General features: G+C 45.1%; 1 protein-coding gene across 4 annotated transcripts in view; it reads right to left on the bottom strand.

The window, feature by feature from the left end:
* Positions 1-1,023: 1,023 nt before the first annotated feature.
* TRAF3IP2 (TRAF3 interacting protein 2) overlaps positions 1,024-21,316 on the bottom strand; it is a 45,080-nt gene continuing 24,787 nt past the window's right edge. For 2 of the 4 annotated variants that reach the window (XM_068985059.1, XM_068985062.1), the window contains 7 exons: positions 20,600-20,792; positions 16,194-16,372; positions 13,946-14,034; positions 9,505-9,573; positions 8,315-8,431; positions 4,051-4,125; positions 1,024-1,535 (listed from right to left, as the gene is read on the bottom strand). In XM_068985059.1, coding sequence (XP_068841160.1) covers positions 1,389-1,535; positions 4,051-4,125; positions 8,315-8,431; positions 9,505-9,573; positions 13,946-14,034; positions 16,194-16,372; positions 20,600-20,792 — 869 coding nt within the window. In that variant the 3' untranslated portion in view covers positions 1,024-1,388. The remainder of the gene's footprint in view (positions 1,536-4,050; positions 4,126-8,314; positions 8,432-9,504; positions 9,574-13,945; positions 14,035-16,193; positions 16,373-20,599; positions 20,793-21,316) is intronic. The other 2 variants (XM_068985061.1, XM_068985060.1) reach the window with 2 other exon arrangements.

Below are 21,316 nucleotides of genomic sequence, written 5' to 3'. Positions count from 1 at the left end.
AGAGGTTAGATAGACAGAGAAGAGGAAGCAATGGCTCTCAGCCCTGCCAAAAGTCTTCATATCGGCTTATTCTCTTGGACCATGATTAATTTCACCTTGTTCTATGTAGTAGACTATGTATACTGTATATATTCATACACATACATATATGTACATATATATTTCATACGTGGGTGTGCTTCTGTGTGCTTTCTGTGGAGACCAGATGAGCAAGATATTATTCATGTGAAGGTACTGTTGAAGGTATTTTAAAAAGAAGAAGAAAATATCCCTGTTGAGAAAATGTAATTTCAGTCTGTTAGGAGATTATTATGAAAATGAAAACTCAGTTACTCCTCAAGAGTATTTATAACTTAGGTTCTAGGCTGTAAACCTTGTAGGATCATTAGGAATATTTTTGTCCACATAATTATAGAAATGAATCTCTGGTTTTTCAGAAAAGTGAAAGGACTTGCTTAAGGTCATGCAGCTCGTTAGTGTCAGGGGAGATCCCTGGTGGCCTAGTGGTTAGGATTTGGCACTTTTCATTGTGAGGGCACAGGTTTGATCCCTGAACAGGGAACCGTCCCTCAGGCCATGTGGCATGAAACCATAGCTAGTTAGTGGCAGACCCAAGACTATAACTCAGGTCTCCCAATCCACATTTCTAGCCTGCACTGTATGTCCCCCCGTCTCTTCATACAATTCACAGACATTTTGATATATGTAGCCCAGGCCCTAAGAGCTATGATTTTACTTAGGATCATGGTAGAATGTGGTACAAAGTTGTATTGTTATTAAGTTCTACTAAAGGAATAAAACTTTCATGATGAAGTTAAAAGGGGATGCTTAACTATCTGGCCTTCATCTTTTAATACAAAACAGTCTGTTACATCGGTCTAATGTTATACTGAAGTAGATTTATTGATGTCCCTGGAAGCAACTGCCCATAAAAATTAATATATCTATCTCCTTTGAGATAAGTGAAAACACAGTTTTACAAAAGAGTAAACCTTTTATTATTTGTACATGAATCAGTTTGGTCTGAGGACACACCACATCTGGCGAACTCAGAAATGTTGCCCTAAGCGGAGAGTGTTTGTGGTCGCTGGTGTTTACAGTACCGTCACTTGTATTGTCTATGCGCTAGGTGCTGAGGGCCCATTCTGGATACTCAGAGTGTTGGGGGAACGTGCATGGCAGTGGATTTAAGAAGCAGGGAATGCAGAACAGTCACGGCCTCCATCTCAAAGACAAGTTCCTTCAAGGTCTCAGAAGGAAGCGGCCCCTGCAGAACAGGTTTCCTGGGGGTTGGAAGGCCCCTCGAGGAGGGACGGAAAACAACAGCCCTGAGTGCTGCCAGCTGGCCTCAGCCACAAGAGCTGTAATCTGGGGGTGGGGGTGCGGGGTCACAAGGGGACCACCTGAAGGGTGGGCAGAGGCCCTCGGGGAGGGGCCACGTACTCCTCCTCTCTGAGCAGCCGCAGAAGGATGTTCTTTTTATTCTTGGGCCAGCTGTAGATGTGAGTGTTCTGCAGCCAGGTGGGCACATGCTCCTAGGGCAAGGAGAGAACGACAAGCGAAAGTCATCAGAGAAAAACCTGGATTCCAGACCCCGGGCTCAGTTCCCCAACACCCGCGGTTTTCCCTTCACAGGCATCTCCTGCTGAACTCTCCTGGGGGCTGTGCTGTTTTGCTTTCGGAAGGGGTTTGCGTGTGAAATGCTCTTGGCTCCGGGTGCCAGCTGTGTAGCACATTACAGTAAGCACATGTGCACGGCATGTCCCATCAGTCTCCCAGGCTACCTGCCCTTCGCCTTTCAGCATGCTTTTCAGCACCCTCCCCTGAAAGGGGTAGGACAGAGGTCACACAGAGCCACGTGAATTCCCCAGTGGCTCCGGCAGAAGTGTGCCAAGGCTGTGGGCATTCATCCAACTCATTATCCTTTCACTCCGGCCCCAGGTCTGACCCGCAGAAGAAGGAGGTTCCCCCACGGCAGATCCCAGCGATCCGGCAAAAGCCGAACCTGTCAGCCAAGGATCGAAGAGAGCACAGTTTCAGACTGCCCTCAGGGAGCGGGCATTCTGTTGGGGGCAGACAGAGGATGCAGAGGGGTAGTGTGTTTGATGGCAACGCAGGCCGTGGAGAAAAATAAAACAGAGATAAAGGGGTGGGGAGTGCTGGGCAGGGAGGAAACATCTGCGGCTTTAAGGAGGGCACTAGGGAAAGATCTCCACAAAGCCTCCTCACTCTGCTTTTCTACATCTTTACTTGTTTTCTCAGTGAGACCTTTCCTTGTATGTTTTCAGTCGCTCAGTCGTGTACAGTTCTTTGAGACTCACGGACTATAGCCCGCCAGGCTCCCCTAGTGTCCAAGGGTCGCAAAGAGTTGGATGCAACTGGGAGACTGAACACACACAGGGAAAGGTCTCACCGAGAAAACAAGTAAAGATGTTAAAAGTAGAGTGAGGAAGCTTTGTGGAGCCAGCTTTAACCCCTGGTCAGAGAACTAAGATCTCACATGCCGTAGGGCAACTACTGACTCCACAACTAAGACCCAGTGCAGCCAAACAAACAAATATATTAAAAAAAAAAAAAAAGACACAGTTACTGCCTTGAGGAATTCATAGTCTTATGATGGAGTCAAAATGTAACTATTCTCCAGGCAGCAGCATGCCAGGGGGACAGGTAGACGGGAGCAGTCTGCCCTGAGTGTGGGTAATAAGAGGATTGTTTGAAGAAGTTTAAAAAACATTAACAAAACCAACTAAAAGTGGGTCTGCTTTTTTTCTGTCACCATGCTCCAGTAATTCTAAACAATTATTCCCAACACTCCCACCCCCAGCCACATACCGTTGTTGACTCCAGGTACTCTCAAGAGAGGGACTATTCAATATTTGGGGCATGAAGGGGAAGCAGTCAAGAAAGGCTTAGAGATTGGGTGCTAGAGGGCTGAGAGCTCACCAGACAGCCAAGCGGGGGAAGGGCGCTGCAAGCAGCCGGGACACAAGTGCAAAGACAGAGGAAGAGGGTAGCATGCGGCAGGACACCTGAAACGGTCCACAGTGACCAGAGCACAGTGTCATTTGTGTGCACAGTGGCAAGGCAGGAAGCTGAGCAGGCAGGCAGAGCCCTCTTCTCAAGGGCCTCGTATGCCACACAAGGAAGATGAGTGCGATCTGTAGTCGGTAGGAAACCCACCACGACACTTCTAAGCTGGAGACAGATAGATCAGATCTACATTTCGGATGTTCCTCTTTGATGGCAGAGCAGAGGATGGCTGGTACAGAATCGAAGTGGACACAGCACAGCGAGCAAGGAGATCGTGCAATGAGAGCAGTCAGAGGCTGGGCAAGGGACAGAAGGCACGCTGCTGGGCAGGCTGTGAACTGGGCCAGCCCAGGGGTCCTGGTCCCATAAACTGGACCCTCCTTCATCCAGGGCAGAAGTCTCAATGCAGGGCTGACATCCAGGGATACTCCAGGGCAGGGCTGGGCCTGAGGTCAGGGTGCTGGGATTTGCTCCCAAGACCTTCACTGCACAGCTGCCATCACTTCTCCAAGCCTGGCACAGGCTCTCAGATGATTTTCGTCCCTGTCCTCCAAATTCGCTGGCCTGCCCTTCTAGTGAACACAATCCCTCCTATGAGCCACAGCAATGTTCCCTTTGGTAACTGTGTAGGTTTAATTCCTGTATTCTACAGCTTTGAGCACTGAGCTACGTTCAACAAAACATTTCCTTGCAACAGCCAGCCAAAAAGGCTCACATCTTGACTTTTATGTACAAGAGATAAGAAGTATCAGATGAACAGCCTCTCTTTGTCTCATGGGCTAAAAACACAAACTGTTTCTTTGTGTGTAATGGCTGTTTGAACAATTAGGACAGCGATGGTCTATCAGATAAAGCTTTAAAATCTTCCTGATTCAGGCTTCTGCACTGAGTGCTACAACTTGTTGATCTTTCTGGCAACACTGCTAAGGATTGATAAAGAGCTGACAAGGTTTCGCACTTACAATCCTGGAGATTTTAAACCAAAGCTGGACTTAAAGACTCGTTTGTTTGTTCGTTTACCTTCTTAGCATTCGGGAAGAGCACAGGGATGAATCTGAAGTTCATGCTTCCTTGTTTGATGAACTCAATCTGCATCTGGAACAGAACACACTTGAAGGTTTAATTTTGGGACTGAGGATGAGGAATTAATGGTTCTCACAATCATGCAAGCCCACGAAGGATTTTTGTTCTGCTTTCTGTCAGTGCCACACACTCCTAATTTTAAGCTGTCCATCACACATCCATGCCTTTTGCTCATTCGTCAATCATGTATTGAAAGCCTATTAAGAGTCAAGCTCTGTGTTAGACTTGGGGTTTCAAGGACTAGGATACTTTCCAAGGTGTGCTGAGCCGCCACACAGCAGTTCACAGAAGCCTTGTGTGCATGTCTTCCCAAGTTTGTGTTCAGTGACTTCACAGTGGTAGTTTGAAGTCAGTCCTGTGAGCGTATTTGTACCATGGAAATGGACAAATGCTACAAATCAGGATTCTCCCTCCTTTTTGTTTTTTGAGGACCAGTTTACCAGGTACCACAGCTATAAAGCCAGCAGCTTACTGAGCAGGCAGAAAGAAAATTACCGACCACAGGGCAGTGTGAAAAGAATGAACAAATTGCTGCGGTAGCCCAATGGGGGCCATCCTTTTCTACATCAATGGTCTGAAGGAGTTACAAGGGAGGTGTCATTTGGATACTAAAAGAAAAGAAGAATTTGCTCAGGTAGGGAAAATGGAGGGAGGTGGGGGAAGGACGGCCTCAGCAAAGGAAATAGCATATGAGCAAATGTCTGGAGGTGTGACGGAGTGTTTGGGGGCTGGGACTGGTTAGGAATGCAGGGGGGCCGGGGAGGCGAGGGAAGCGAAGCTGGAGGCCAATAAGATGAGCTCCATCTGCCAAGCCTTAGGTTCCCCACACCACTCGGACACAGCGGCAGCCCCCCAAAGATCTAGCTGCCAAGAACTCGATCAAAACCAGAAATTTCAGCATGAGAGGAGTTAGAGTCTTCCGAATCCTGTGACCAGCACAAAGCTTTCAGTCATCTGATGACAAAGGACATGAGGAATTATGTGTTCCCAACTATCTCATCTTCCAACTGAATTTTATAACTGAGAAATCTTCACCACGCATGGGAGTAAAAACAAAACCGAGAGGAAAGTGACAGTGGTAACGACTGAAATCACCATAGAAACCCCCTCATAAACACACACACACACAAATCTTCCAGGAGGTGTTTTCTCAGAATCACCTCCTGTTAAAAATCAGAAGATAACGCCAAAAGCCTATTTTCAAAGGGCGCTGGAGCGGTGTACTTAAAAGCACCAGCCACACAGGTACAAACAGGCGAGAGGAAGGGCACAGCACTTCTAAGATAAACGTGAAGAACTGGATCAGTCTCTGACTCCCAGGACACTGCATCCTGTAAAATTTTGCTTGTCTACTAGGCTACCCCAGCGACAGCGCTTTTTCATTCTCTCTCATGTTTCCAGAGATAGACCTTCTGGAAAGCTGTTGGCCCTAGAATGCAGTTATTCCAGGGTTTCTGTTTGACCCCTCTGCCCTGGAGTTTTCTTCTGCTTGGAGGGGACCAGGAGGTCAGCCAGCTGGGCAGAAAGGCACTTTCCTATCTGGCCTCTTCGATCCCTCCATTGATGAGGAAGGGCCTGAGACACTGTTGTTGCAAGAAACAGAGTTTGGAGACAGTCTGGTTCATGGCTGGGCGCTGTCAGACAAGCTCCGAGGTTCAGCTGCCTGTTACTGCCAGGCGACACCACACACCAGCAGAGCTTGACAGGTTTCCTGGGGAACTGGCAGCGACCTGGGGCCCCTCAACACACACACGAGCTGACGGCCTGGGGACTGGCAGTTCCTAGAGATGGAGTGCTTTGGGGCCATGAAGTGCTTTGGCAGACAGTGAAGGGGAACAGCACCTAGAGCCAGCTGTGACCTTTTAGGGCAGAAACAGTACCCCTTTCTGGGCTCCCCCCAGGGGCTGCCAGGCTGGGTAAGAATGAAATAAGAGGGATACTCATCTTACTCCTTGGCCTCACTCTTTGACCTCCCCACCTTGCCTTGGCTTTTACTTTGGGTTGATTGTGAGCTCAAGTAAGGGGTCAGCACTTGGTAGAAGAGGAACCGGAGACTCTGAAAAACCAGATGGGGATATCCACACATCCAGCCTGCCTTTTTCCTGTGCTCCTCCTGAGGCACAGGATTTCAGTCCACTTCCCTTGAGGTAAAGCTGTGTGTCCTTGCCCCTCCTGATCCCCTGGTGCCCTGGGCTGCTTACTTATTCCATCTGAGCCACTTCTGCTTCCTGCCCCATCTTCCTGTCTTCATCAGGGACCTTTTATGCCCATTCCAGGGGCCTTCCCCGCCTTATGGAATGTTCAAGCTGAAATGGAGCTTACAAGTTCTAGTCCAGTGAGTTTCGAGCCTTTTTAAGTCTCAGAATCCTTGGTAAACAAGCCTGAAAAAGGCAGACAGCTCTCGGGGAGGTGCCCAGCAGGTATGGGCACAAGGGCGGCTTCACAGGAGAATGTGACCGTCATAAGCCTAGTCTGGTATCCGAGTCAAGCAGGCGCCATCTCCTCAAAGGTCAGTATGATCACAGAAAGCAGGGAGGCTGCTTGCCCATAACACAGTCCATTTCAAAACTGGATGATATTTTCAGCCAGAATGTTCTGTCAGATGCTAAGTCTAACTTCCTGTAAGGTTTCTCTGCTGATTTTAGTTTGACCAGGCCCCCAGAGTTCAGGTGTTGCCTATCTATCATGACCTAGAACCATCCCTTCCCTTGACTGAGCATCTGATCTAGGCCTTATGCTCTACAGACTTTATTTCACCTAATCTTCACAACAACACTGTTCAGTTCAGTTCAGTTCAGTCGCTCAGTTGTGTCCAACTCTTTGCGACCCTATGAATCACAGCACGCCAGGCCTCCCTGTCCATCACCAACTCCCGGAGTTCACTCAAAGTCACGTCCATCAAGTCAGTGATGCCGTCCAGCCATCTCATCCTCTTCGTCCCCTTCTCCTCCTGCCCCCAATCTCTCCCAGCATCAGGGTCTTTTCCAGTGAGTCAACTCTTCGCATGAGGTGGCCAAAGTATTGGAGTCTCAGCTTCAGCATCAGTCCCTCCAATGAACACCCAGGACTGGTCTCCTTTAGGATGGACTGGTTGGATCTCCTTGCAGTCCAAGGGACTCTCAGGCGTCTTCTCCAACACCACAGTTCAAAAGCATCAATTCTTCGGTGCTCAGCTTTCCTCATAGTCCAACTCTCACATCCATACATGACCACTGAAAAACCATAGCCTTGACTAGATGGACCTTTGTTGGCAAAGTAATATCTCTGCTTTTCAATATGCTATCTAGGTTGGTCATAACTTTCCTTCCAAAGAGTAAGCATCTTTCAATTTCATGGCTGCAGTCACCATCTGCAGTGATTTTGGAGCCCACAAAAATAAAGTCTGACACTGTTTCCACTGTTTCCCCATCTATTTCCCATGAAGTGATAGGACCAGATGCCATGATTTTAGTTTTCTAAATGTTGAGCTTTAAGCCAACTTTTTCACTCTCCTCTTTAGTGACCCATTTTTTGAACAGTGACATGGAAGCACAAAGAGGTTTAATGGTAAAGAATCTTCCTGCAATTCAGGGGACCTGGGTTTGATCTCTGGGTCAGGAAGATCCCCTGGAGAGGAAAATGGCAACCCACTCCAGTATTCTTGCCTGGAGAATTCCATGGACAGAGGAGCCTGGCAGGCTACCGTCCGTTGGGTTACAAAGAGTTAGATACGATGGAGCGACTCACACTTCCACTTTCCATGGTCATACACCCTATACAGGAGGAAGCCAGATTTGAACACGGGCTATCTGACACTGTGTGTCTTCTCGGATGTGCTACTCTGGCTCTCTGAAAAGGCAGAGGACAGAACTGGACAGATGCAGGGAGCCTGCTCTCTTCACAGCCCTGTCTCCTGCCCTCCCAGGACTTCACATCTGTGGGTAAACAATTAAACCAGCAGAGTTCTGCTTTCCCGAATCTTGAAACTTAGAGATCACAGATTAATCTCCCTGTTACTGAGAAGGAACAGGAAGTCCCAGAGGCATAGGGACTTACCCCAGGTCCCCAAGGTAGATGGAGCCAGAACCAACACCCGCCTCTCCTGCCTCATTCTTCAACCATCAGCCCCCAACCTCAGTGGGTATCCAGTGAAGGACAGGCTTTCACAGAAGCAGAAGCCTGACTCCGAGGGCTGGCAAGGTACTGTGGTTTCATCACTCACCATTCGATGAATGTACTTAGTATGTAAGCCATGTTCATCCTCGTCCAGCTGCGACTCAGCGCCTTCCACATCCTGTTTGTATTTGGGGCTGATTGCTACGATTATCATCACTGTCTTCTGTTAATGAGAGGGAGAAAGCATGTTTATGGAAGTGTGGCGTGTGGTCCTTTTGGGGAAGGCAGGCTGGAAACCGGCCAGCAAGACTGTGAGCATCTTCTGATATACTGCAGGGTGGAGGGCCAGCCCCCATCCACGGAAAGTGAAAGGCGAGGCCCCAACTCAGGCAGACTCCTGGCTCCCCACCCCCTTCCCCACTCCCCACCGCCCTGTCTCCCTCCCCAGCTCCCTTCAAACACAAGAGCCTCTCCTAAATGGACGCGGTTCTGCCCACCATCTTCCACAACCATCGCTAATAAAGGTCTAATGAAACCCAGAATGACTAAGTAAATCTGCATTGTGGCAGAGAGGCTTTGCCTCCCTCCGGCAGGCAGCGGGATCTAAGCTGTCAGTTACTGCACCCTTGACTGCCCTGCTTGCCGCTGACGCTTAGCCCAGTCGGGAGGAGCAGACCCTTCAGCACAAAGCAAACATCAGGCTGCAGACAAAAGGAAAAGCCTCAAAACCCCAGCCAGCTCAGACTCCGTCCCCCACTGGCTGACGCGGACAGGCTGGCGGCAATCAATTTCTATCTTGTTAAAGCACAACCTGTCCCAGTGGCCGGTATAGATTCTGTCCGTGAAAAACAAATCACAAGGCTGTGAGGGGGCGTCTGGGGTGGGGGGTGGGCGGCGTGCTGCCCTGCCTGTGAGGCTGCCCAGGAAGCCTCTTCAGGCTGGCTGATCCTGCAGAACACTTGGTGCTGGCCTCAGATTAAATTGAATTCTGCTGCTCCCTCCCTACTCCCCGCCTTCATTTCCTCCTTTCCTATTCTGGTCAAAAAATTGTTTGCTCTGATTATTATCAACCACCTGTGTCTGGTTCGACAGTTATTTCCTGCCTGTGCATGTCCAGGAGGGTGACCCCATCCTTCCTTTCCAAGTCTTTGCACGGCTGCCAACAAGGGAAGCTTTGTTGGGACTTGGTCAGCTTTGGCCTTGGTGGGTATGCCAGTGCTTCTTTCATAAAATAACTCCACGAGCTAATTGTCTTTCTCACCAGCAAACAAGCTCAGAATTTTGGAATGTACTTACATCCCTAAGGTAGCGTTCCATCCACTTAATGATATCAATGCCTCGGATTCTATCTTCAAATATGTCAATCTACAAGAAAAAAAGATGTGGAAAGTGGCTCATAATGAGAAGCTTTGTCTAGATGCAAAGCAAGAGAAAGCACAAGAGGCTGTATACATTTAAGGCTGAAAAAGTCACTAATGCTTTTTTGCAAAGAAGGGTCTGAAAGTCTAAAAATCAAGATGTAATTTTCTTAAAATGTTTATGTCAAGATTAGTAGGCATTTGAGTATTTAATATTTGTAATTATGTTTTAAAAATTTGAGGGACATAGTAGACCACCAAGTTGGATGTAAGCCAGCAACATATGCATTATATATATATACACAAAACATATGCATATATATATATATGTATATCTGTAATTTGAAGGCAAACATGATTCTGGAGGATTCTAATGGATGTGTTGTATGCAAGTACTGAGATACAATATGGTACTTTGCTTGCATTAGCCAGGTCATTACTATGGTATTATATCCAGTTTTGACCTATATATTTAAAAAGGATTGTGTGAAACTTGAAGCAAATCCAAGAAACAGTCACAAAAACAATTACTGAGATAGTGGGGGAAAGGTTTATGATGAAAGTTGAGAAGTAGAACTCTTGGGCCTTGAAAAGACTGGTATTAAATATCAAATTTTTGAAGGGGAGAAAAACCAGTTATTTTCCATTTTACAGAAGCCCAAACAAGACCTTTCTTGGGCTCAGGCTTGTCCTGCAGCCAGAGAGGAGTGTGTGTCTGCACAAGGTGCTCTTGATTGGAAGATGGATTATGTACAGGGATGGGTGATGCAGGGAGAGGGTACATGAAGAGGGGTGATTTAATTCAGCCACACTGCTCCCACGTCCATTGTCCTCAGTGTCATGCTGCCGTTTAGGGCCAGTCAAGTTCCAGCCATTCAGCAAGCTTTCCGTGCCGTCCAGGATCCAGCGCCACGTCTTTTCCCCACACATGTCCTATCTACTCTACTCTCCACATTTGCGCTCCCTGCACCATAAAAGCACAGTGCAAGCCCCCCTACTGTGTGAATCCTCCCCACTCACTGCCTTTCTCCTCCTCCCCTTAATGAACTCTACCCCGCTGTGACTACTGATGGTACCGGACAACAAGCACATTATTATGGCATTCTTTCATGTACTGAATGTCTCATGGATGTCTGGCTTATCTCTTGAGCCGGGTTCTAAGCTTCCTATGGAACAAGATCCTGCTCTACACCAAACTCAGATATATACAGTATAGAATATGAATTTAGAATATGTATTTTTAGACTGACGGAACATAAAAGATGGAATGGCTTTCCTTTTGGTTTGGATGATTCCTGCTTTAAAATGTTCAATGGCCAATGACTACATTAGGTAACCTTGAGAGAGGCTTTGCAGTTCTCTGAGATTGCATCAGTTATCCATTTCTGTTTTATGAGAGAGAAGCAATGTATGTCAGGGCTGACAAGAAACCGGCAGCGTGGCTTTCCTCTTTCCACTTGGAAGACTTTGAAAATGTTCCCGAAGTTCTCTAAGTTTTACTATTTTCATCTTAGTATGTGGTTAATAAACCTACTTCCTAGAGTGCTTGTGAGGATTATAATGAGTTAGAGTGGAAAAGGCATATCATAATACCAGGCATAAAGTAAGTCCTCAATAAATGGTCATTCTTATTATTATCCCAGCACCTCAATTCTTCCTTGCTATGGAGGTAGGCATTCTGGAAGGAACAATGTGCTGGAGGTCTTCCACTGGTCTCTCCAGACATCTACTAAAATATACAGCTTCTGTCAGGCCAACTTTTCCACCCAGCTCCTGTTACGAGCTGAATTGTGTCCCTCCAAATTCATGTGTCAGTATATGTCTTAACCCCCTGTGTCCCAGACTATGACTGTGTTTGGATACAGGGCAAGGGGTCTCGTAGGTGGGCCCTGATGCAGTATGACCGCTGTCTTTATAAGAGGAGACTATAAAGAAAGACCAAAGGAAAGACCAGGGGAAGACAGAGGGAGAAGATGGTCCTCTGCAAGGCAAGGGAGAGATTTCAGAATGAAACCGACCCTGCTGAAACCTTGATCTTATACTATGAGCCTCCACAACTGAGGAAATAAAGGACCGTTTAAGCTCCCTAATGGCACCCCACTCCAGTACTCTTGCCTGGAAAATCCCATGGACGGAGGAGCCTGGCAGGCTGCAGTCCACCGGGTCCCTGAGGGTCGGATACGACTGAGCAACTTCACTTTCACTTTTCACTTTTATGCATTGGAGAAGGAAATGGCAACGCATTCCAGTGTTCTTGCCTGGAGAATCCCAGGGACAGGGGAACCTGGGGGATGCCGTCTATGGGGTCGCCCAGAGTCGGACACGACTGAAGCGACTTAGCAGCAGCAGCAGCAGCCTGTGGTACTCTGTGGCAGACCAAGTAAACCAATATAGCGCCCCCTTTAGGTTGTAGGAGTCACTGTTTCCTTGCCTCTTTAGGCCTCAGGGTGGTAGACTCTCCTTGCTTTTGCTAGTCCTGGGATATTGCACTCCTCATTCTCTATGGGTTTCCTGTGACTCACCTAGAACTTTGAAAATGATCCATTTATTAAATTACCCATTAAATTAATTTTTATCCACTAAGGGGATTTTGATGTATAGATACAATAACTTAGCTATCCAGGATGAGGCTCTGGGATTTTACCACAAGCTTTAAGAACTTCCCTGGTGGCTTGGATGGTAAAGAATCCACCTGTAATGCAGGAGACCTGGATTTGATCCCTGGGTTGGGAAGATCCCCTGGAGAAGGAAATGGCAACCCACTCCAGTATTCTTGCCTGGAAAATTCCATTCTCAGAGGAGCTTGGTAGGTTATAGTCCACAGGGTCACAAAGAGTCCGACATGACTGAACAACTCACACTTTCACTTTTCACTTCATAATGATGAGGATCAGGGTTTAGGGACAAATTTAAATTGGGCCTAAGCAGCCCCTAATTGTTAAGTTCACAAAAACCCGTCCTCTTCTCTGGGGGCAATCAGTATGCTTATGTGGAAAGGACTAAAAGTAAGATCTTTTCTACAATGTTGGCCTTATGTCCTGTAATTTGATTTTATATGACTTGCCCCAGTGTTTCTTATCCCAGAAATGAGAACTTGAAATGTTGATCTCTATATATTCATATATCTATATGGTCATGAAGTTGGGGTGTAGAGTGTATACTTGTAAAAATTTTCATATACTTCCATTTAAAAATAATTACAGACTCAAGAAATATTTGAATAAAACTCCTGTTAGAAATGCTAAATAATCCTTAAAATGGACATTTAGTTACTAAGTATTCTTTCTTTATTCTTCAACATTTGTATTCATAGATATTTCCCTTAATTTTTCACTACTCTTTAGAATCCACTGTTACTAAATAGCCAGAGGTGGCCTCGGGGAAGGAAGAGAAGTGATATCAGTGTTTGAGGAAAGCCAGGCCTCCGAGTAGCCTCCTGCAGTATTCTATTTATCTTAAGGAAGACTTACATGGGTGTAAGCTGTGCTTTTCCAAGGCACTGCAGGGCACTTGAAGAGTGTGTGCTTCCTGAAATTTCTTGGCCTAAGATCACAGTGGACTGCAGGGCTGGGGTGTCTACCTTCCTGAACTAGCCTAGACCAAACTGAGAACCCGGCCCTGGGTTGCAGAACCTGGCTCCCTGTTCAGAATTGTTGGTGCTGTGGCAGCAAAGTGTGGACTGCCAGCTGTGCACAGTGGGGTGGGGGGCCCCAGGCTGCCGGGCCTCCATTGCAAACCGTGCAACCCAATGCAGAATGAAAGGATCTTGTCAGATGAGCAGGTGACCACATGAAGCACAACCAAAGTGGGCATGATTGGTGAGGAAGGGCAAAGGTGCCAAGTGCAGTGAGAGCCGGCTTTCCTTTAGGCTGGGCACCAGCTGCATGCGTGCTGGGTGTTAACACCGTGCTAGCTGTTCAGAGGCACTTGTTTGTTGCTGCTGTTTAATTGCTTCTGTTGTGTCCAACTCCGTGTGACCCCATGGACTGTAGCCCACCAGGCTTCTCTGTCCATGGGATTCTCCAGGCAAGAATACTGGAGTGGGTTGCCATGCCCTCCTCCGGGGGATCCTCTCAACCCAGGGATTGAACCCTGGCCTCCTGCACTGCAGGCAGATTCTTTGCTGTCTGAGCCACCAGGGAAGTCCTCAGAGGCACTTGGGGTCACTCAAAAGGCATGCAGGAAAAACATGCTGGAGAGTTTGGATAGTTTGAATTCTAGAAAACAGTTACCTAAATCCATAAGCATTTAGGTTATGATCACATAAATCAAAGAATAGAGTTTAAGCCATCAACAACTTTTGACACGTTTCTCTCATTTTTTTGTTTTCATTATACTCACTTTAATTGTTTGTTCTTTTCTTTGGATAAAATACTTACCGCAGTTTGGAAGCCATTTACCAACAAAAAGTTCACGAATTTTACCACCTCCATGGCTGTGTCCATAGAATAAGTGATAAAGACTTTCCCTAAAGAGAGATTTTTGTCAATTATTAGAAACCAGTCAAATCATTCCACTCTAAACAACACTTGCAAATCGTATGCAGTGTCTTTCGGCCTTCTAGAAAAGTGAAGGGACTCCTCAGAATGAGGGGGCGGTCTAAGGGCTTATAGCTGCAGCAGGCTGAACTGTCCTCAAGACATAGATCTGGCCCAAAGGGGCAGGGGGTCCGTCCCAGGGTGCGCAGACTGCTCAGGGTGCATCAGAGAGAGTGCTGGCAAGCTGAGACAAGCAGAGGAGGTCTTCTGAAAAACCACATGATGCATTAACAAAAAAAAAACCCATCATCCAGAACCTGCGGGGCCTTAAGGTTAGGCCACCCCGGGTATATGAGACACACTTGGCACTGTGCCCAAGAAAATACTCTCACAGCAGGCCTGGAAGTTGAGCCCTGCTAAGAGGCCACCCAGCCGTGTCCTCTTTTGATCTCATGATGTGATGCTTTCTGCTACCCTGAACTTGATGAGAGCAAGTGAGGGGAGGGAGAAAGTGGTTCTCCACTGCCTCCTTCCCCTCACTACTTATTGGTCAGGGACTGGCCAGGAAGTTAAAGTAGACTAAAGGGCAGCTCAGAAATGTTATTAAGAACTTCAGTAGCTTGAAGCAGAGACCCTGCCTCTGGGCAGTCCAGCATCACTGACTCCCTTATCTGTGAGTCAGTCTAGAGCAGCAGATGGCATTGTGCCCACAAGCTTAACCCAGTCAGGATGAGAACCAGTGTTTTCCCAGGCTAACGTCTTGGGTAAATTATCTGGCTAGCGTGTTAATGTAGTAGATGAATAATCTCTCTCTGCTGGCATTTAGTCTGAAATCAGCTGGCTACATCTCAGGAAGCTCTGGGGCAGAGGGTGGAGAAGACAGTGGGGCTGGGTTGGAGAGAACCCACTTACTACGCTTGAAAGTGTTAGTTGCTCAGTCGTGTCCAACTCTTTGCGACCCCATGCACTGTAGCACACCAGGCTCCTGTACTCATGGAATTCTCCAGGTAAGAATACTGGAGTGAGTAGCCATTCCCTCCTCCAGGGGACCTAGGCTCTTGTTTTTGAAGCACCTCTCTCAAATGAGAGGATGTTCAGTGGTCATATTGACTCATTTAAGCAGCCAGGCATATTGATGGCACTCAATATATTTTCTTCTCGACACATACTATTCAACCAATTCCTCTGTATGAATTTTAGGACTTCCTTTACAGGTTATGGTAAAATTAATATGCTCTATACACTGATATCCAGACTATATCTCAACAGTATCCATTCTCCAGAAATGCTCAAAATTTAAATGTATAAGATTTTAAGATTAAAACAAAATTTTTTTAATAAAAAACAATTGTCATAGAAATCTTTCAGAGCCTTAAATGACTAAAGAACATTGATTCTCCAGTTGAAATTAACAAATGCAAAGGGCTTAATTTTAAGTCTAGTTCAAAGCAGTGCCTAGATTTGGAAAGGGCTTATTAGAATTATGGCAAGCACAACAGAATATAACAATTTCATAACGGGTGACTGTTTTCTTAAGATTTCTGGAACTTACTGTCCTGACTGACCTTCATATGAGAACATTTTGGTGATATTTCAACATTTCTGGTTCTGGCTGCAAAATGTGGAAAAAGCATCATCACCTGACACTTAGTCGAATGTTTCTTTAAATAAAAGGCTTAGTTTGCATTTGGTTGTACAGCAGTATGGAGAATGTGAGACTGGTTTTTCCAAACACGATTGCTCATTCCTACAGGAAATGACCTCGTTCTTGGAGGCTGCTGCTAATTTATGGTGAGACACTAGGTCCCTGGCCAATACCACATGGACATCCAATCAATTTATCCAGGGACAAGTCCACTCAAGAGAATCATTTAGAAGAGGGAGAAAGCATGGGGGTTATTTGTTGTTGGAGTACAGTTGCAGAAAATCTAGTGGTAAGCACTTTGGGAGTATTGCAGGTAGTGTCAGAATCACTACAAACACACACAAAATCCTGGTTAGTTTTTAAACGAAAAGCAAAAGAGGACATTTCATTTCACTCTGTAGTATGTGAGAAATATCCAAGATTATAGATGAAGAATCATCAAGTACTCTCAAAGTGTAAGACGTGACCAAGAAGAAGGAAAAAACAACATTGCAAACAACTTACGCAATTCTTCTGGCAAATTGCTTGTTTTCAGAGTTCCTCTGGCTAGAGGGTGACTCGGGGGTCTAGGGACAGCAGCTGGCGATGGAGCCTGGGGATCCTGTGGCCTCAACTCTGCAGGACAATCCAAGGACCCCTCAGGAGCACCACCTCTATTAGGTGCCTGGTTATACAGCTGATCCCTGGAAAGGAATACATTCACAGTAAATGTTCATGTTGCATAAAGGCAAACCCTAGAGGGACAGAAAGCCTTTAATGACTGTGGGTAATACCAGTGAGCTATCTTTCTGCCTCCATTTCTTTTCTGAGCCAGAAGGACAAAGGTTTGGTGTTTTTTTTTTTTTTTTTTCCGCAGAGTTTTTGTCAATAAGCAGTTCAGCCAGCTGGCATTTGTAAGGGCCTGTGCTTGGGGTCAAAGAGGGAAGCAGGATTTGATTTCTGAATTTAAGGACTGTATAATGGGGAAGATAATTCTTATGTTCAGATCAGACAAGACCACCAACAAAACAAAGTAATATAATGGGTGACATAGAAGGTTTGATGTTTAGGCATTCAGATAAAAAGACAGGACTTTAAGCTCATAATAGATAACATTTGGGCTTCCCTGGTTCCTCAGACAATAAAGAATTTGCTTGCAATGCAGGAGGTACGGGTTCACTCCCTGGGTCTGGAAGATCCCCTGGAGAAGGGAATGGCTACCCACTCCAATAATCTTGCCTGGAGAATTCCATGGATGGAATAGCCTGGTGGGCTATAGTCCATGGGGTCACAAAGAGTCACAACTAACACAACAACAACAGATAACATTTATTGAAGTATTAAAAGGTAGAAAAGACCATGTAGGTTTAAAAGTATCTGTGTTGTGGGGCCTCTTTGCTGGCCCAGTGGTTAAGACTCCTTGCTTCCACTCTAGGAGGTGCAGATTTGATCCCTGGTCCAGGAGCTAAAATTCCGCATGCTGCATGGCACAGCCAAAAAAAAAAACTATCAATGCTGCTAATAGTTCACAAATGAAAATCCAATTTTGAAGACCTACTAAAGACATTTCTACCATATTATCATATGGCGTCATTCTTATTATTTTGGTCACCAGTATTGCTATGAACAGTCTGCTGAGAAGAATGATCAGATGCACTTGTGTGAGATTTGGAAGGCAGAAGGACATGCAGGCCATGCTTCTGCCGCTTCTGTGGTTTCTGTTGCTAAGTGCTGCCATTGGGTGCTGAGGAGGCCTCCCAGTGTTCCAGTACAGCTTCACAGTGTCAAGAGAAGGGCATGGGCATTGGTATTTTGCCAGTGCAGATCTTGTAGGCACGGAATGTTTCCAATAGCTACGGAGGCAGCTTCCTGATTCTGGTTGGTGCTGGCAGCATGGCCTAGAATGGAGAGCCCTGTGGTGGCTTTCTGGCCCTCTGCCTCTCTGACCAGGTCAGAGGAAGCAGCCCCTCTGTTCCCCAGGTCTGTGATATTGCCCTGGGACCATTCCTGGAAGCCCAACCTAAAACCTCCAACCTCCAACGTCATAAGCACTCAGTTCCTTATATTAAATCCTTTTTGTTTACAACAGCTAGAGTTGTTTCTGTTTTCGGTAACTGAATTCTAATTGCTAGGGGGACTAAAACTGTATCTATAATATTTTATTTCTTCAAAAAAATATGAAGTAAATGTGGCATTGTAAATATTTTTAAAAATCTAGGTAGCGGGAACAGGAATGTTACTTGTTATGTGTTTGCAATTGTTTTATATTATAAATTTAAAAAAAAGTTTTGAATGTAATATCTATGTGTATAAGCCTAGTTTTAGTGGATTATTGCTTCTGCTTTCATATTTTTACCCAAAAGAGTAATCAAAAAATTCTGAAAGTCCTATGTAACCAGATTTAAAATTATACAAAATCTCAACTATGCTATTAATAATATATTTCTAATTGTGGTGTTTGAGGAAGTTATTTTTATTTTATGTTAATATAGTAAAACGTTTCTACACAATATGCCTTCATCTAATGGGGATCCAATTCCATATTCTTTTTGCATTAAGTGCCTTTGTACCCAAAGTTACTTCAGTTCAGTTCAGTTCGTCACTCACTCGTGTCCGACTCTTTGCGACCCCATGAATCGCAGCACACCAGGCCTCCCTGTCCATCACCATCTCTCGGAGTTCACTCAGACTCACGTCCATCGAGTCTGTGATGCCGTCCAGCCATCTCATCCTCTGTCATCCCCTTCTCCTCCTGCCCCCAATCCCTCCCAGCATCAGAGTCTTTTCTAATGAGTCAGCTCTTTGCATGAGGTGGCCAAAGTACTGGAGCTTCAGCTTCAGCATCATTCCTTCCAAAGAAATCCCAGGGCTGATCCCCTTCAGAATGGACTGGTTGGATCTCCTTTCAGTCCAAGGGACTCTCAAGAGTCTTCTCCAACACCACAGTTCAAAAACATCCATTCTTCAGCGCTCAGCCTTCTTCACAGTCCAACTCTCACATCCATACATGACCACAGGAAAAACCATAGCCTTGGCTAGACGGACCTTAGTCGGCAAAGTAATGTCTCTGCTTTTGAATATACTACCTAGGTTGGTCATAACTTTTCTTCCAAGGAGTAAGCGTCTTTTAATTTCATGGCTGCAGTCACCATCTGCAGTGATTTTGGAGCCCCAAAAAACAAAGTCTGACACTGTTTCCACTGTTTCCCCATCTATTTCCCATGAAGTGATGGGACTGGATGCCATGATCTTCGTTTTCTGAATGTTGAAAAAAAGTTACTTAGTTATATACAAAAGATGATTGCTCATTTGACAAAGCTTCCCAGGTGGCGCTAGTGGTAAAGAACGCGCCCGCCAAGGCGGGAGACCTAAGAGACACGGTTGATTCCTAGGTTGGGAAGAGCATGGTATGCTCTTCCTTGGAGAAGGGCATGGTAACCCACTCCAGTAGTCTTGCCTGGATAATCCCATGGACAGAGCAGCCTGGAGGGCTATAGTCCATAGGGTCACAAAGAGTCAGATATGACTGAAGCGACTTCATGCATGCATGCTCCTTTGACAAAGAAATCTTAGGGCCTTGATACTATTAAAAAAAACCTTTCATATATAAACAATATCATGGAGAGTAATGACTGAGTAATCTTTCTGTATTAAGGTTCTCCTTCCAAAGATCAGTAAGAAGAGAATTAATCTCATTACCTGAACTTACTTTTCATTATCTTAAAATGATAAATCCTTGGAGACCATAGCAAACTTTAATTGATGTTATGAAAGCAATTGCTCTGTACTATTTACAATAAATAAATCCAAAATTATTTCAAAATAAAAGTTCATTTTAAAAATTACTATTGCCTCTCCTATTCAACACTACACATAGAGATGCTCAAATTTTGTTTTCTTGAAATTTTAGATTGCTTTCTGCAAGAGTGCTGATCTGACTATAAAATCATTACTTAATTCCATTACTTAAATTCCATTCAATTTTGTTTGTAAAAAAAAAAAAATAAGGCATCTGTCTGCAAAGAAAATCTGAGGGTTGTTGGCTTTTGAGTGAAGAGGAAAGGCACCTTATTTGCCATTGTAAATAGAGTAGGCTTTTTTTTCCAATACACTTTTTGAGCTGATTACCTATTTCTCCATTTCTGAAAAAAATTGCTTCAATAAGAGGTTCATATCTCATTCCATTCTCAAAATGGAATATAGATTTACTTTGAGTGATAGATAAAAGTTGTGCTTGAGCAAGAGCAAATGTTTTATCTACTCTCTTTCCAATTTTGTCATAAATTAGGAAGCTCTATTTACATGAGGTTTCCCGGTATATTTTAGATCTATAAATGAAGAGGAAAAAAAAAAAACTTGAGGAGTCAAAAAAGAACAATGAAGAGAAATATGATTAAAAGATTAGACAATAAAAGTCAAGAAAAGCCAAAATTATTTTTCTAGAAGAAATATTGGAAAGACCTAATAATGGTGTTAAACATGAGTTCATGTTTTATTACAAAATAACAGTTGTCTTAAATTTCTATTGAGAACCAACTGAATTCAAAATTTCAAAGTAAGAAATGGACTTAAACAGATGTAGAGACTAGGGATATAAAAAAAGAATTTTGTAGCCTTGGAAGTCAGTCATAGTGAAAATGAAAACCTATTTCTTGATTCAAAAGGCCAAGAGATCTGGAAGTAAAAGCAGGTGTGACTTAGCATCTTAAGAGCCTTTCCTTCAAGGGTTTCATGTGTCTGGTGAACAGATTCTTATCACACAGCTTCTGTTTCCTCCTGACCTGAAAAGTCTATGTGGGGTGTTCAACTGTGAGACTTGGTCACCAGCCTGTGTGGCAAAGGAATAGAGTTCTGATACATATTGATTGCATTGGCGTCATTCTTTTTCACATTAAAACTGTCTGAAATTTGGCCCCATGAGTTGTACTTACTGATACCTGGGGAGACCTGGGGGAGAGTAGTTTCTCTGTGGAGGCCTCTCTTCTTGGTCCCAGGAGCTGGGAAAACTCAGGATGACCTTCTGCACAGGGTGCAGGCCTCTCATATGGGCTCCAGGTGGGGCCTGCCCAGGTAGAGCTGGCTGGATCACTTGCTGGTAGGCTGCTCGAGGGTAGTCATGGCCATCTGTAGGTGAAGACAGCAAAGAGAACAGGGAAGACTGACTGTGGCTCCTTTGCATGAAAGCAGAGGTAAGCTCAGTGCAAATTTTTGTCTTTATACCAACTGAGGGTTCTATATATCATTTACCACCTCCGAGATGTTTGCCATATTTCTGTACTATTATTTACTTCATAGTTTTCGTTAAACTGAGTCATTGTCTTTATTGTTTTCCTAAACAAAAACATCTGTGAAATGATGAGTTTAATGTTTAAGCATCATTTAAATAAGATGCTTAAAACAATCCAAACTGAGCTGATTCCAGCCCCACAGCTGATAAGGACCAGGATTTGGAGGGTATCTTTAAGAATGGGGAGGTAGGACCACAGAGAACCCTTTGGTCTAGGATGAGCTATACCACCAGGTTTTGCTGTCCAAGGGGTCCAGGTCACCACTATTCCTAACATAATTCCCCAAGTTTTAAAACCCAAGGCTAGGAGAAATTATCCTCATGATAGCTACAGAATCACTACTTGCTCATTTCCTTCCCT

Source organism: Capricornis sumatraensis, chromosome 13 (genome assembly GCF_032405125.1).
Source record: "Capricornis sumatraensis isolate serow.1 chromosome 13, serow.2, whole genome shotgun sequence".
In the NCBI taxonomy this organism is placed as follows: Eukaryota; Metazoa; Chordata; class Mammalia; order Artiodactyla; family Bovidae; genus Capricornis; species Capricornis sumatraensis.
The sequence above is the reverse complement of the archived record's forward strand: the minus strand, read 5'-3'. Positions and strand labels throughout refer to the sequence as shown.